The following is a 16,269-nucleotide window of genomic DNA, read 5'->3' as shown; positions in this document are numbered from 1 at the left end:
AACTTTACTTATACTCAAGAGTTCAATTTTATTGGCTGTTGATTATGAAATATTTTCATCTTTGCGAATCTACTTCCATGAATAAAAAGAATTGCTGACTATACATTATTGAGACAATAATCCAATCATATATAGAACAAAATCTAACTGTTGAGTATATATTTCCAGACATTCCCATTCTTTGGAATTGTACCTGTTATAATGTCAGATGAAGGTGTAGAAATCACAGAACCTAATGTAGAAGGATATCTGGTGAGTTTATTTTCTTCAGATACTCAGTTGAATCAGTAATATGATAATGTTGTTTGTTGATACATTGAAATAGTGTATTTCTCAGGTGATATTGCATTATTTAAAACACACCTGATCCAGAGTCACATACCATCTTTTTGTCTTTTGTTTCCTTTATGTGATAGTCCAAAAAATCTACCAAAAACCATTATTGAGTTTTTTAGCTCACCGGGGCCCGAAGGGCCCCATGTGAGCTTATGCCATCACTTGGCGTCCGTCGTCGTCTGTCGTTGTCGTCTGTCATCGTAAACTATTTCAAAAATCTTCTCCTCTGAAACTACTGGGCCAAATACCTTCAAACTTTAACTAAATGTTCCTTAGGGTATCTAGTTTATAAATTGTATCCGAAGTTTTGATCCATCGACAAACATGGCCGCCATGGCTAAAAATAGAACATAGGGGTCAAATGCAGTTTTTGGCTTATATCTCTAAAACTAAAGCTTTAAGAGCAAACTGACATGGGGTAAAATTGTTCAGTTGGTCAAGATCTATCAGCTCTGAAATTTTCAGACGAATCAAACAACCCATTGTTGGGTTGCTGCCACCGAATTGGTAGCTTTAACAAAATTTTGCAGTTTTTTGTTATTATTTTGAATATTATTATAGATATATATAAACTGTAAGCAGCAATAATGTTCAGAAAAGTAAGATCTACAAAAAAGTTATATGACCAAAATTGTCATTTGACCCCTTAAGGAGTTATTGCCCTTTAAAGACAATTTTACACAATTTGTTCATCAAGTTTGCTAACATTTAAAAATCTTCTCCTCTGAAACTACTGGGCCAATTACCTTCAAAATTTAACTAAATGTTCCTTAGGGTATCTTGTTTATAAATTATATCCGAAGTTTGTATCCATCGACAAACATGGCCGCCATGGCTAAAAATAGAACATAAGGGTCAAATGCAGTTTTTGGCTTATATCTCAAAAACTAAATCTTTTAGAGCAAATGTGACATGGGGTAAAATTGTTTAATTGGTCAAGATCTATCAGCTCTGAAATTTTCAGACGAATCGAACAACCCATTGTTGGGTTGCTGCCACCGAATTGGTAGTTTTACCAAAATTTTGCAGTTTTTTGTTATTATTTTGAATATTATTATAGATATATATAAACTGTAAGCAGCAATAATGTTCAGCAAAGTAAGATCTACAAAAAAGTTAATATGACCAAAATAGTCAATTGACCCCTTAAGGAGTTATTGCCCTTTAAAGACAATTTTACACAATTTGTTCATCAAGTTTGCTAACATTTAAAAATCTTCTCCTCTGAAATGCAGGTGAGCAATTCAGGCTCTTGAGAGCCTCTTGTTTATCCAGATTATGAAACAATAAATGGGACATTTTTGACTAGTATTTATTGAAGGCCTACAGTCATGTTCAGCTAGACCTGGATAAGATCTTATACAATTAACCATCTCCTCAATAGTATAATTTATATTTAGAAGCCAGATAGCTATATATTATCATTCTTTGCCTTCAGTCAAGTTGTTTAAATACATCACCAGCCAATGAGTGAGCCATCCCTAATGATTGTGTTGTGTAATGTGTAATATATTTGAAAACATGTTTGTTTATTTTCAAGCATCATATAAAATAAAATAACTTTAATTTTTTTATTGTCATCGTTCGTAAAAACAGCATGTATAATAGAATGCATATCATATAAAAAAAACCTTGTAAACCTGCTGAGATAAACAAAACTTAGAGAGTTGGATGCCATGAAATCTGTCTGCTTACGTATGGTTTTTTACTTAAATCAGAATATATTTTAGGTATTTAAACAGCCATGGCCAGGCCTGATGAGAACAGTGTATGGTGACCATGAGAGATATGAAACAACATATTTTAAGAAATTCCCTGGTTATTACTGTACAGGGGATGGTAAGTGATGTATTTGTTTGATCTTTTATTAAGAAATTCCCTGGTTATTACTGTACAAGGGATGGTAAGTGTTCTGAGTCTAAGGCCTTAATAAAAAAAATAATCTTTGTTTCCCAAAACCCCTACCCAGATTTTTGCTGGTAGGTAGGTAGGTGTTTTTTTTTTTTATTTTATTTGGAAAATGTATTTGTCTGACATAATAGAAAACATATTGCATGAAAAAATGGCAACTACATTCAAGGTACTACTTTTTTGTGTTGATGCTATTCATCAAACTTTGTGTTTACCTTTACTGTGAATTGTACCCTATTATTGATAAGCAGCTTTGTACATTTTGTTAACTACTGTATTGCATACAAAACATTCTTATTTCTGACCGTATAATTGTGCAGTTTTTATACGACAGCAAAAAAATTTTTGCGGTCGTATATTGGTATGACGTTGGCGTCGTCGTCGTCGTCTGGCGTCGTCCGAAGACACATTGGTTTTCGCACTCTTACTTTAGTTTAAGTGAATGGATCTCTATGAAATTTTACCACAAGGTTCAATACCACAAAAGGAAGGTTGGGATTGATTTTGGGGGTTATGGTACCAACAGTAAAGGAATTAGGGGCCAAAAAGGGGCCAAAAATAAGCATTTTTGTAACTTCCAGACATAACTTGTGTGTTAGTGTATGGATCTCTCTGACATTGTACCACAAGGTTCCATATCACAAAAGGAATGCTGGGATTGATTTTGGGGGTAATTGCCTCAAAATATTAGGAATTAGGGGCCAAAAAAGGGGCAAAAAACCAAGCATTTTTCTAGTTTCATGACAATAACTTGTGTGTAAGTGCATGGATCTTTCTGAAATTGTACTACAAGGTTCCATATCACAAAGGAAAAGCTGGAATTGAGTTTGGGGGTAATTGCTGAAACGTTTAGGAATTGGGGGCCAAAAAGGGGCCAAAAATAAGCATTTTTCTAGTTTCCAGACAATAACTTGTGTTCAAGTTTATGGATCTCTCTGAAATTGTACTGAAAGGTACCATACCACAAAGGGAAGGCTGGGATTGATGATGGGGGTAATTGCCTCAATATTTTAGGAATTAGGGGCCAAAAAGGGGCAAAAAACAAGCATTTTTCTAGTTTCAGGACAATAACTTGTGTGTAAGTGTATTGATCTTTCTGATATTGTACTACAAGGTTCCATATCACAAAGGGAAAGCTGGGTTTGAGTTTGGGGTTAATTGCCCTAATTGTTTAGGAATTTGGGGCCAAAAAGGGGCCAAAAAACACATTTTTCTAGTTTCCAGACAATAACTTGTGTTCAAGTGTATGGATCTCTCTGAAATTGTACTGCAAGGTACCATACCACAAAGGGAAGGCTGGGATTGAGTTTGGGGGTGATGAATCATAAGGGGGTTCAAAAAATTTGGGGGGGGGGATTTTTTTTTTTTTTCCTTTTTTTTTCTTTTTTTTTTCTTTTAAAATTTTCCATTTTAAGTTGGTTATTTCTGATTTATATTTAAAAGCAAATAATAATGATATGGTAGGAGATACACACCAAACAGGATGTGTAAATTATTATATAATAAGTATTGTGCAATAGCAAGAAATTTTCAATTGCACGGTATTGCACAATAGCAAGAAATCTTCAATTGCACAGTATTGCGCAATAGCAAGAAATCTTCAATTGCACAGTATTGCGCAATAGCAAGAAATATCCAATAGCACAATATTGCGCAATAGCAAGAAATGATCAATTGTACAGTATTGCGCAATAGCAAGAAATATTTAATTGCACAGTATTGTGCAAAAGAAGATACTTTGTATAAATTGCTTATTTCTTGACCAATTTCAATGGGGTTTTATTCTTGAATTCTTGGGGTTCTTTAATATGCTGAATCTAACCGTGTATTTAGTTTTTGGATTTTGGGCCCCGTTTTTAAATTGGTCCACATTGAGGTCCAAAGGGTCCAAAATTAAACTTTGTTTGATTTCATCAAAAATTGAATTATTGGGGTTCTTTGATATGCCGAATCTAACCATGTATTTAGATTCTTAATTTTTGGTTCCGTTTTCAAATTGGTCTACATTAAGGTCCAAAGGGTCCAAAATTAAACTTAGTTTGATTTTAACAGAAATTGAATTCTTAGGGTTCTTTGATATGCTGAATCTAAACATGTATTTAGATTTTTGATTATGGGCCCAGTTTTCAAGTTGGTCCAAATCGGGGTCCAAAATTAAACTTTGTTTGATTTCAACAAAAATTGAATATATGGGGTTCTTTGATATGCTGAATCTAACCATGTATTTAGATTTTTGATTTTTGGGCCCCGTTATCAACTTTGTTCACATTGAGATCAAAAGGGTCCAAAATTAAACTTTGTTTGATTTCATCAAAAATTGAATTCTTGGGGTTCTTTGATATGCTGAATCTAACCATGTATTTAGATTTTGGATATTGGACCATAATAGGTGAATGTCCAATTTAAAATTTTTAAGTTCTTAGACCACATTCATTCTGTGTCAGAAACCTATGTTGTGTCAAATATTTAATCACAATCCAAATGCAAAGCTGTATCAAGCTTGAATGTTGTGTCCATACTTGCCCCAACTGTTCAGGGTTCGACCTCTGCGGTCGTATCAAGCTGAGCCCTGCGGAGCATTTTATTATGTAATGGTAACATGTTGATATTCTTTATACACAAAAAAAAAAATCAATTTTCTCAAAGAACTTCAATTCAATAACTGAAACAACTTAACATTTAACTCTATTATTAAAGAATAACAAAATTAAACATAACACGATTTAATAGAATTAGGCTATAATAGTGATAGACTAGAATGCAATTGAATTTTTTTTCGCTAACTTGCACCAAAACCTTGTCGGAACGAAGCAGTGAAAGACTGCCTTCACCTGTGTCAGTGACATCTTCTAATACTTCTTTCCAAATTGATTGTTTTCCAAATGTATACAATCTGTTGTTTACTAAAGTTTTAATTTTTCCTGTGTGTGGATATTTTATCCTTACACTCAAAGAGAGGGTAATTTGGTCTGCCATTGACGCAGATCAATCAGAACTAATCAGCTTTTTTCGATTTTTATGAAGCGGAAATGGCTGAGTAGTTCCAATTTGATGCAGACACACATTAAATAAGAATTTGTATCTGGATCGCTATTTCCGGAAATCAGAGTTCGGTCAGATGAAAAAAATAAAATTTAGAAAGGACACAAAAGATTTTTTTAGTGGGCAGCTTTTTTTCCAGTCGGTCGGGGCATGTGGAAACAAACCTATTTTTTATTTTGGCCTTAGCTGATTTATATTTCTAACATATTATTTGTAGGAGCCAAACGAGACGAGGATGGCTATATCTGGGTAACAGGAAGAATAGATGATATGGTGAATGTGTCAGGCCATTTACTTAGTACTGCAGAGATAGAATCTGCTCTGGTAGAACACCCAACTGTCGCTGAGGCTGCTGTCGTCTCTCATCCTCATAAAATTAAAGGAGAATGTACATACTGTTTTGTCACACTGAAAGAGGTATGAAGCACTTACTATGAAGAAATGTGCACTGAAATGGACTAAGTTATCATTTAAAGGGCCAGATGAAATTGATAAACAAAACATAACTTCAATACTCTTTCAACTCTGTTTTGCAAACTCCTGAAACAATCTAATACTGTGGATTCATTTATTTTCATGTTTACTCATCTTAGTGGATTTAGAAGAAAAATATTGGATACTAGATTTCATTGTTTTCAAATGGTAGGAAAGTTGTATTTGCAGAATAGATAAATTTTGTGTTTATCCTTACCCATGAAAATAAGTATCCCACAAATAATTATGAATCTACAGTAAGTTGAATTTAGTTTAATGTAAAAATATAATTAAACATTATTAAAAAAATATATCCAGAATTTCTGCATTTGAGGGTATGACCATTGGAAAAAATATAGTTTGAATACTTACCATTTATAGACACAACTTTTTTTGTTATGGAACTTTCATCATTTAATGATTTATCTAAAGATTTCAATCTGCATTACATCAAGTTGGTTGATTCAAATGTGTGCAGGGATTTTGTGTCATTTATTATAGCACCATATCCTTTCTGTGTCATATCATTGTACATGTATTAATATAGATGTTTTCATGATACATATTGTATATTATCAAGAATAAAGTATTTGAAAATATATATATCCCCAATAACACCACTCAACTAAGAAACCATTTTTAGGTTGATTTGATTCTCCAAATTGGCAAAGAAGTTATAGAAAAAAATATTCAATACGGGCAAACATATTGTTGCCGTATTACTTAAGTTGAAGTAAATAAATGTAAGTTGAAGTAAATAAATGTGGACAGCATCACTTATACTGGAACCATAATTTAACTGTAGAATCCTGCATATTTCAGGGTAAAGAGTTTTCTGATGCTTTGAAAAAAGAACTCATGGAAAGAGGTAAGATAACAAACAGTGAACATATAATACAGAAATATTTGTTATTTCAAAAGTGAATTACATTTTCTGTAATGAAATATTAGTAAGCTTAAATGAAATACATTTGTACACTACTCAAAATAAAAATATTAATGTGATGATTTTAAATATTCCTATTAATTTGAGAAAATGAACATGACAATTATTAAAACTGACATATAAAGGTTATACAGATAATATTCTACTAACAATTAACAGGAATCACATTATCTTACCTTATTGTTAGTTATGGATCATTCGTAATTTTAAATGTAGGCATTTACTTATAAATTTACAGTATTTTAATGCCAAAACATTTTTTTATACTTGAAACTTATAAATGTGGATCAGTAATTGTTACATCCAGATAAAGGTCAGCTTTTTATGTTTAGATTTGCATAGCATATACCTTTCATTTATGCACCATTCTCTTTGAACTTTGTAGTAATGTCAGTTAAATTAATACCAAGTATTGTCATTAATATTTGGTATGCAGTTGTTTTAACATTAGCTCTCATTAAATGGAGATTGCTTGGTCCTCATTAAGTAGTTGTGGTCCTTATGGAATTTTGTATATTTTGCATGAGAGTTTGTGAAGTACTTGTGGCAGTCATGCAGTATTGCAATAGTTAAAGAGTGAGTATTGGACAAGTGATATTTTGAATGAGATACAGATCAGCATTTATTTCAGTTTTCCTCATAGGTCTGTGAAAGTTGTAAACTACATGTAGGTCCAAATTTTTGTAAAATAACTCTCTTGGCCTACTGTATTTCTTGGAAAGTTTTGAAACGCTTGTTGATATTAACTCCATATACCTGCCATATGATACCAACAGTCTGATTGCTTTGAATTGAGTTTGTCTGCAAGGAGTTGAGACAAATCAATGTGATAAAATTGTAATTTTTTGTCTGTATCTACCTTATGACAATAGCCTTATCCCATATTGAATCTCATCAATTGCATGATATTCCTTTCAACACTAAATCATCTGTTTTTATTGAATCTTTCAGTGAGGAAGAAGATTGGTCCATTTGCTCAACCAGATTTTGTACAGAATGCTCCTGGACTGCCAAAAACAAGGTCAGGGAAAATCATGCGCCGTGTACTCAGGAAAATAGCAGTGGGAGACAAAAATGTGGGCGATATCACAACCATGGCTGATGAAACTGTCATAGATAAACTCTTCCAACTCCGTCCTCCTGAAGCATAGAACAAATCATTTATGTAAATTTAAACTAAGCAAAAACTAATACAGACATGACATATATGTGAAAATAGTTCTTTTTAATGTATTAGGACTCACGTCTTTAGTGCAAGTTCAAGAGCTGGTTTTTTCACAATAAAACATTTATAGATTGAAGGAATTTTAATATTTTCAAACACTGTTAACCATTATTGACCATAAGACCATATAAAACTAACTTACTAACTTTCTTTTTCTCAGACATGATCAATTTATGCCAGTCAATAATTGTCTAATGGCCCATTTAAATTGAAGGATGGTCAAAAATTACTTCAGATAAGTGCATTAGAATTTCTTTAACTTTTATTATTTGAGCATAAGTAACAATTTAGGTAAGGTTCCAAACAGCTTTATTGTGATTTGTCTGTATCAAATGTATTTTATGTTTGCTATCTATAAAAGAAATATCAGAAATATATTCGAGAACTTTAACATTTGAAATTTCATTATCAATATTAGTGTTGAATTGCAAGAAAGAGGCTTCTATTTTTTTTTATCTGATCTCTTTTCTATTTTTTTAAATTAAGTGCTTATGATCATGAACCAAATATATTTTTTATGGCCTCTTTATTTTAACTGTTATTTCTTTGTTAATTCTTTTTTAAGTGCAATATTATCATCTATTGTATCATTTTTTGTATTTAAATCATTGGATCTGTTTATACATTGAATACAAAATACAGAAAACATTTTGAAAAGGTGGCAAACTTTTCTATATGTTTTTTTTCTTTACTGGTGTAAGATTATATATCTGTTGACATAATTAGCTGTATTAAAAGATATTTTCTATCAAGCAGACATAAAGAATCTGTGTCATTCTGAAGAAGAAGAATATTTTATTTCCAATTAGGGGCCCCAAAGGGCATAAACATTACAACATGAATAATTTTCACAATACAATACAAACAATGAGATAAAAAACAAAAACAAAATAAAGAACCATTCAAGTTCTTAAAGTAATATATAGATAAAGAACCTATAATTTGAAACATATAATGCATTATAATGCAAGTGTGGTTGATATAGATAACAAACAAACAGCCAAAAATAGTTATTTTTTTATGAAAATAGGTTTGTTTGTTGGAACATCACTATTGCTGTATTTAGATAAATTTACTATATTGTAATACTTTATTTATGAAATAGCTGTATTTTTCTAATTGAGGTCAGTTGCTTGTTGTTAAAAATTAAATAATTGCTACTGATAATACATTTTTATTTGGTTAGTGTTAATGTTTTAATCATTGCAAAAAGACCAGTCATACTTTAAATCTTTAAATGACATTGCTAAATACATTTCAACTACATTTTTCAACTGGCAATTTTTTCAAATAAAAAATGTACTTTTCATGAATTCTTTACTATAGTCGAAAGTTACAAAGGCCAAATTTTACTTAAACATGATAACGGTTTTAAATACTCATAAAAAAGCTAGATATTGTTATTGTAATATTCAGGACATGTTCCTCGGAGTTATTTTTCTATGACTTTTTTAATACAGAATTATATTTAGCATAAACATCTATATAAAATTGAGAATGGAAATGGGGAATGTGTCAAAGAGACAACAACCCGACCAAACAGCAGAAAACAGCCCAAGGCCACCAATGGGTCTTCACCACATGTTTGCCATGGTTTCTGAATAAAAATGACATGAATATATAATCTCTTTTTCAGATATGTTAAAAATTTAAACATTTAGGTAAATTTTGTGAGAATTTGTCAGTAGGAGTTACAAGTGCTTTTATGAATTCTAAAATATTCAAGGAAGTTTTCTTTTACAGTCTTGAGTTATTCTAGAAAAGGTTTTTGCAGTAGGTACATATAAATGTGGAGTACATTGTATAATTATTTTAATGTTCTCTCATGAAATTTTGATCAAACTGCAAACTAAAACTAAATGTGCTTTCAAATTTTCTTGCAATTGGTGCATTTCATTGTAATTTTATCCAGGGCTATTTAAAAAAAATTCAAGTATTGAAACCAAAATTACTTGTGTAGGAGCGTTATTACATCAAAATGAAAGTCATGTATAGCGAGCTGTTTCACCCAAGCAATATTGATTTAGATTCATAAATGGTGGAGTAGTGGACCAACTGCTTCGCTTTTGTCTTTTTCTTTTGGCCATGGTGTTGTTTATCCTTTCATTCATTATGATGATTTCACACTTGTTAATTTCTTACTTTTTCTGTTTAAATAGCTCTCGATAAAGTTCAAATTGAACTGAACAGTTGCAAGTAAATTTATAACTTATTGTGTATGTATTCTTTCTATACTATATATGGATGTTTAAAATATTACTGAAAGAGAAAATGGTTTTTATTGGGAAAACTATAAATTAAATTACAGTTTTTGTCTCGCCTTGACAGAGTCAAAAAACGAGACATTGGTATGCTGTTTCCGGCAGCGGGGGCGGCGTCAACAATGTATTAGTTTGTAATTAGGTCTAGTTTATGGTGACCCACTAGCGGTAGGTCAATGATATTTAGTATGCAGTTGAATTTGCATTGGCACATCTCATTTCCATGGAGATTATTTGGCCCTGCCCCCTCAGTCATGGTCTATTGACTTTGAAACTTTCACTTAGTTTACATGTATTAATTTGTGATTAGGTCAGTTTCTGGGGAACCACTAGTGGTAGGTCAATGATATTTGGTAAGCAGTTGTATAAGCATTGGCATATCTCATTTCCATGGAGATTGTTTGGCCATGCCCCCTCAGTCATGGTCTATTGAATTTGAAACTTTTACTTAGTCTACATGTATTAGTTTGTGATTAGGTCAGTTTCTGGGGAACCACTAGTGGTGGGTCAATGATATTTGGCATGCAGTTGTATAAGCATTGGCACATCTCATTTCCATGGAAATTATTTTGCCCCACCTCCTCAGTCATGGTTAATTGACTTTGAATATTTTTCATAACTTGCATTTTAGAGTATTGCTATTTTAATTTCAACACTTGCATTTTACTATCAAAATAACAAAAAGGTGAGACATATCTCTATGTTAACAGTTTATTATTACTATTTGTTGGGAGCTTAGATTTGTTCTTGGTTTTTCAAAATTTGATAGAAACATTTAACAGTAAAATAAAATGGCATTGTTTCTTTTGAATCTCAAACTGTACTACTGCTCAAGTTTGTAAGACAGCATGTGAAAAAAGAATATCAACAGTCATTTGAGTTTGTGTCTTGTTTTTAGACCCTATATCTATGTTCGAACTTAATGTTTATTTTGTTTATTTATAGATTTTGCACATGCCCTACTATTTACTTACTCGATTATTTTATCACATATAGTATTGTTAGAAATATATAGCACAACATATTTAACCATTTGTTTTATAGTTAAGTTGAAAACTTATAAAATCAAATCTTACAATTCAAGGAATTATGAATTTTATTTGAATCTCTTGGAAAAAGAGTTTATGCATTTAAATTTTGATACTTTTGTACACACAAGTCACCATACTCCCAATAAAATCAGCAAAATAAGAACAAAATTCTATTTGAATAGAAACTGATTTTTTCAGGAGATAATTAAATCAGTCACTTGAAGGGAATAATAAAAAAAGGTGTGGATAGGGTATTTTGTTTAAATTTCACAGAGCACTGAAAACAATGGTCAGGTTGCAGTAATGTCCATTTTAATTATCTCCCCTGAATTGAACACATTGATTTAGAATTATCTCCCCATACAAAATCATATTCTATAAACGATGAATGAGTCTTGAATGATGATTTATGTTTAGGTAACTGTGATTGGTAACTTATTCAGAATGATGTCATGTTATTGGTAGATTTGTTGACATCAGCATGATAGTTGTCCTATCAGATCAGTTTAGCAATGTCAATCTATATTAAAGAATGAATTTCATTACAGTCTAGTGATACTATTTTAGTTAATTTTATAAATGATTATTCCATTGTAGCATTTTCTCCTTATTTGAAATTTTTACTTTTATTAACCTTTGTTATCTTTTTATAATTCTAGAAATGATTGTTTTTCAAGGACATGGTTTTTGTGGTCAGTGCAATTTATTTTACTATACATGTCCAGGAAGCCAATCAAATGTAAGGCAAGAAATTGTTGTTTGACACAAATTTCTATATTATTCTTATGGTTTTTATCACAATAAACAAACGTTCTAATAACAGTCCTGATTAGTTTCCTTTAGACCTTAAAAAGCCAAATTATTTGATGATTATGAATGATGGAAATCTGGAAATCTTGAAGAAAATCCTGCACTTTTTTCAAAGATTACAATGTGTTTAACTAATTTGTTTTCTAAGTTGAATTATTTTCACAAAATAGTGCATAATAATGAAATTTCATATTGGATATTACTATTTTATTGAAATTGGGTACATGTAATTGTTTAAAAGATTTTAAGCAGTTTTATTTTGGTTGTGTTCATGGAGATTATAATCGTACCCAGCATTAGTGGAAAGGGTATCTCTTGTTAATGTTGTTCAGTGTTGATGGAGATTATAATCGTACCCAGCATTAGTGGAAAGGGTATCTCTTGTTAATGTTGTTCAGTGTTGAATGATATATGTATGTGTTAAATATAGAACCACTTTGTATCTACATGTTTTATACAAAATAATTTCACGTTATTTAATCTAAACATATATTGTACACAGGGAAGACATTTTTGAATAATTTGAATATTGATTTTTACTAATGGTATGTACCTGCTTTTGCACTCTCAAAAGGTGGATTTAGACATTAATATATTGATAGGGTAAAGCTACTTGCTGAAATGGATGTGAATTGATATATTTTAATTTTATTTATTAAAATGATAGTATATGTTATAAAATTAAATCTAAATTATAGAATGAAATATGCATTTCTGATTCTTCGCGAAAAGGCATATTGTTTACTGACCAAATGTAACACTGTTTGGAGATGCAGTTTAGATAATAAATAGATTGATATTTACTTGTAGGATAAGATATCTATACATTGATACAGTCAATCTGGTTTAAAGTAATTCATAAGGAATCTTGACATCTATCAACTGTTACTGTAAACAACACATATATTTCACAGGAATAAAAAGCTTAAAATAATAATTTGTTTCAATTATAACTATAGATTATTTATTATTCCTTTTGAATTTTAGAGTTGGGGTGTGGTCCTTTGGTTTCATTAGATAATATTTAAATGCTTTTCAGTTACATATCAATAAATCTGTTTTACTCTACCAAGGGTAGTTGTTTTTACTCTATCAAGGGTAGTTGATACAGTTTCAAGGGAGATAAATGTCAAAGCTCAATGTCCTGTTGTTACTAGATAATGAAATCAAATCACAGAATAGAAAATCTAAAAAATACAGTTATTCCCTAAATTAGAAAGGAAATGTTTTGTCATTTTTACATGAAACTGGGGAAATATTGGTTTTTGTCAGAATGTATCTCAGCAACTCTACTTTCTTGAATCCATCAAATTTTTGCAGACTTCTTTTTCTCTTTAAAACTATTGATTCAATTGTAAATCTACAAAATGTACGACATATTAAAATGAGGTTAATTTTATAACTATATACAAATGAAAGATATTTGAATTTGCAAAAATAACTAGCTTTAAGAAAATAAAATGTTTTTAGAAGTAAAAAATAATCCATGAATATTCTAAATAAAGACTCAATTGTCATAGATATTTAATACCTTACTCTGACATATATTTTTATTTGTTTTGTTAAATAGTGCAATAAATATAGCAATACTTTACTTATAAATAAAAAAAGATAGATTTTTATAGTGGCAACTTGCAATTAATTTTTAGAAATTAATCCCAGCTGTTAAAAATTGTTTACATCAGTACAATCATCAACTTATTAAATGGATTTAGATTTTGACTGTTTCAAAGTTTACAATAGGTAGGAATGAGGGATGATCTAAAGGTGTCAAAATTTTATGTTCAGTCCCTTTATAAAAAAGTCTCATATAAATGTCTTCACCTAGTTTAGAATCAATATTAAATTATGTAGTAATGCCAATAAATTATAACATGGAATTTTGTTACTTTTGTCTTGGAAGAGGATAACTCAAACAAATGGAAGTTTTTAACGACCTTGACTGGCTATACTAGCCCAGGATAACTCTGTATATACATGTAATATCAGAGCTTTTATTTACAATGTTAATATACCTCTACAGGATATAAGTGTCCCCAGGAACTACTATCATCTTTTATTTGGTATCTGTGATATTTGTCTAGATTTTCAATGGACATTGGTATCATATGATTCAAATAGGACTTATTAATAGCTTGTGGGTGCCCTGTGGTCATCAGCTTGTGTGTGGTCTTAGTAGTCTGGGTGTAACCATTCAATGAATTTAACCCTTACATTTTATCGATGGTTATATCATGTTGGATTTATAGACTTAACCAAATAGTTGATTGATTTGATTGATTATTGTTGTTTAACACCACATTCATAACTCTTGGCTATGTAGTAACGTCCAGATTTTATTGATGGAGGAAGCCAGAGTACCTTGAGAGAACTACGACCTTCAAAAGGAAAACTTGAAATCCTAGTACCATGGCAGGGGGGTAAAAAAAAACCATGGCTAAGAAAAATTTTCAAAACATCTTTGTAGTATTATAACTATGTAAAGGAGTTGTAATAGCTAGATTTTTTGAAATTGGAGGAGTAAAAGGGGGGTCAAAATAACATGGCAAAGTAAAATTTTCAAAACATCTTTTCAAGCATGTTCAATACATACCAACTACTAATTGGAGTATTATAACTATGTAAAGGAGTTAGAATAGCTAGATTTTTTGAAATTGGAGGTCTATAGTAGGGGGTTCAATATAACATGGCATGGGGGTCAAAATACCATGGCTAAGTAAAATTTTCAAAACATCTTTTCCAGCATGTAAAATACATACAAACTACTTAGTGGAGTATTATAACTATGTAAAGGAGTTAGAATAGATAGAATTTTTGAAATTAGAGGTCTATAGTAGGGGGTTCAATATACCATGGCAGGGGGGTCAAAATACCATGGCTAAGTAAAATTTTCGAAACATCTTTTCCAGCATGTTAAATACATACCAACTATTAATTGGAGTAATATTACTGTGTAAAGGAGTTGTAATAGCTAGATTTTTTGAAATTGGAGGAGTAAAAGGGGGTTCAATATACCATGGTATGGGGGTCAAAATACCATGGATAGGTAAAATATTCCAAATATATTTTCCAGCATGTTCAATAGATGTCAACTACTTATCGGAGTATTATTACTATGTAAAGGAGTAAGAATAGTAAGAACTTTTGAAATTGGAGGTGTAAGGGGGGCCAATATACCATGGCAGGGGGGTCAAAATATGATGGCTAGGTAGAATTTTCCAAACATATTTTCCAGCATGTTAAATACATACCAACTACCTATTGGAGTATTATTATTTATCCATGGTATTTTGACCCCCACCCTTTAAGGATGTACACCTCTGAGGAGCCAAAAATTTCTAGAATTAAACTTTTTTTCTTAACCTGATTTTTGGGTTTATGTGACTGTAAAAAAATAATTGGTGAAGAAAAATCATATGTCGGTGCACTTCTTTTTTTGCTACGGCCATTTGAAAGTACCCAGTTCTGATGATTTTCCCATTTTTCATCAATTTTTACCCATTTTTGGGCTAATATCATGAAAAAAATCACAGTTTCACAATTAAACTTTTTTTCATACTTCAATAAAGATGAAGTGGACCAATCTGATTAAATTTAACTTAAAAAAACTATAGCTAGGTGTTAATATAAGAAAGTTTTATTAAATTTTGTTGCTTTTTTGTGTCAAATTTACCATGCTGTCAATTTTGTAAATTTGGGATTTTTCTCTTTTTTTAAAACAAAAAGCATATTATTTCAACTTCTTTGTTATAAATGATTGAAAAAATACATATCTAAGAAATTTGAAAAGAAAAAAATTGATATGGGATGTACATGTTTCTGGTAAAATCATAATTTGTATCCCTCACCCATTTTCTCAACATTTTGGCTAATTACACTGACTTGATTGGTAATAAAATTTGAAAATTTTATTACTCAAAAACTACTTATTGTAAATACACAATTTTTTCACAGAGTTAAGTTTGATTATAATGTTTTTTAAATTCATTGATATTTCCCACTTGTATCACATGTTTTAGAAATCATTCCAGAACGAGAGTTCAACGAGACTGAAACGTCAATAGAATACATCCTTAATCACATCCAATTTCAAAAAAAATGCTATTCTAATTTCTTTACATATTAACAATAATCCAATAAGTAGTATGTACTTAACATGCTGGAAAAGATATTTGGACAATTTTACTTAGCCATGGTATTTTGACCCCCCTTGCCATGGTATATTGGACCTTC

General features: G+C 30.8%; 1 protein-coding gene across 2 annotated transcripts in view; it reads left to right on the top strand.

The window, feature by feature from the left end:
* Window positions 1-13,916, top strand: part of LOC127733950 (acetyl-coenzyme A synthetase, cytoplasmic-like) — a 32,946-nt gene extending 19,030 nt beyond the window's left edge. The window contains exons 12-17 of one of the 2 annotated variants that reach the window (XR_007997308.1): window positions 169-252; window positions 2,067-2,175; window positions 5,507-5,706; window positions 6,586-6,631; window positions 7,661-10,505; window positions 10,673-13,916. Coding sequence is in view for 1 of the 2 variants with exons in the window: in XM_052243436.1 (XP_052099396.1) it covers window positions 169-252; window positions 2,067-2,175; window positions 5,507-5,706; window positions 6,586-6,631; window positions 7,661-7,860 (639 nt within the window). In the remaining variant the exon portion in view is untranslated. Of the gene's footprint in view, window positions 1-168; window positions 253-2,066; window positions 2,176-5,506; window positions 5,707-6,585; window positions 6,632-7,660 lie in introns of both variants that reach the window. The other variant, XM_052243436.1, reaches the window with a different exon arrangement.
* Window positions 13,917-16,269: the final 2,353 nt, after the last annotated feature.

Source organism: Mytilus californianus, unplaced genomic scaffold, assembly GCF_021869535.1.
Source record: "Mytilus californianus isolate M0D057914Y unplaced genomic scaffold, xbMytCali1.0.p SCAF_1, whole genome shotgun sequence".
Classification (NCBI taxonomy): Eukaryota; Metazoa; Mollusca; class Bivalvia; order Mytilida; family Mytilidae; genus Mytilus; species Mytilus californianus.
The sequence above is the reverse complement of the archived record's forward strand: the minus strand, read 5'-3'. Positions and strand labels throughout refer to the sequence as shown.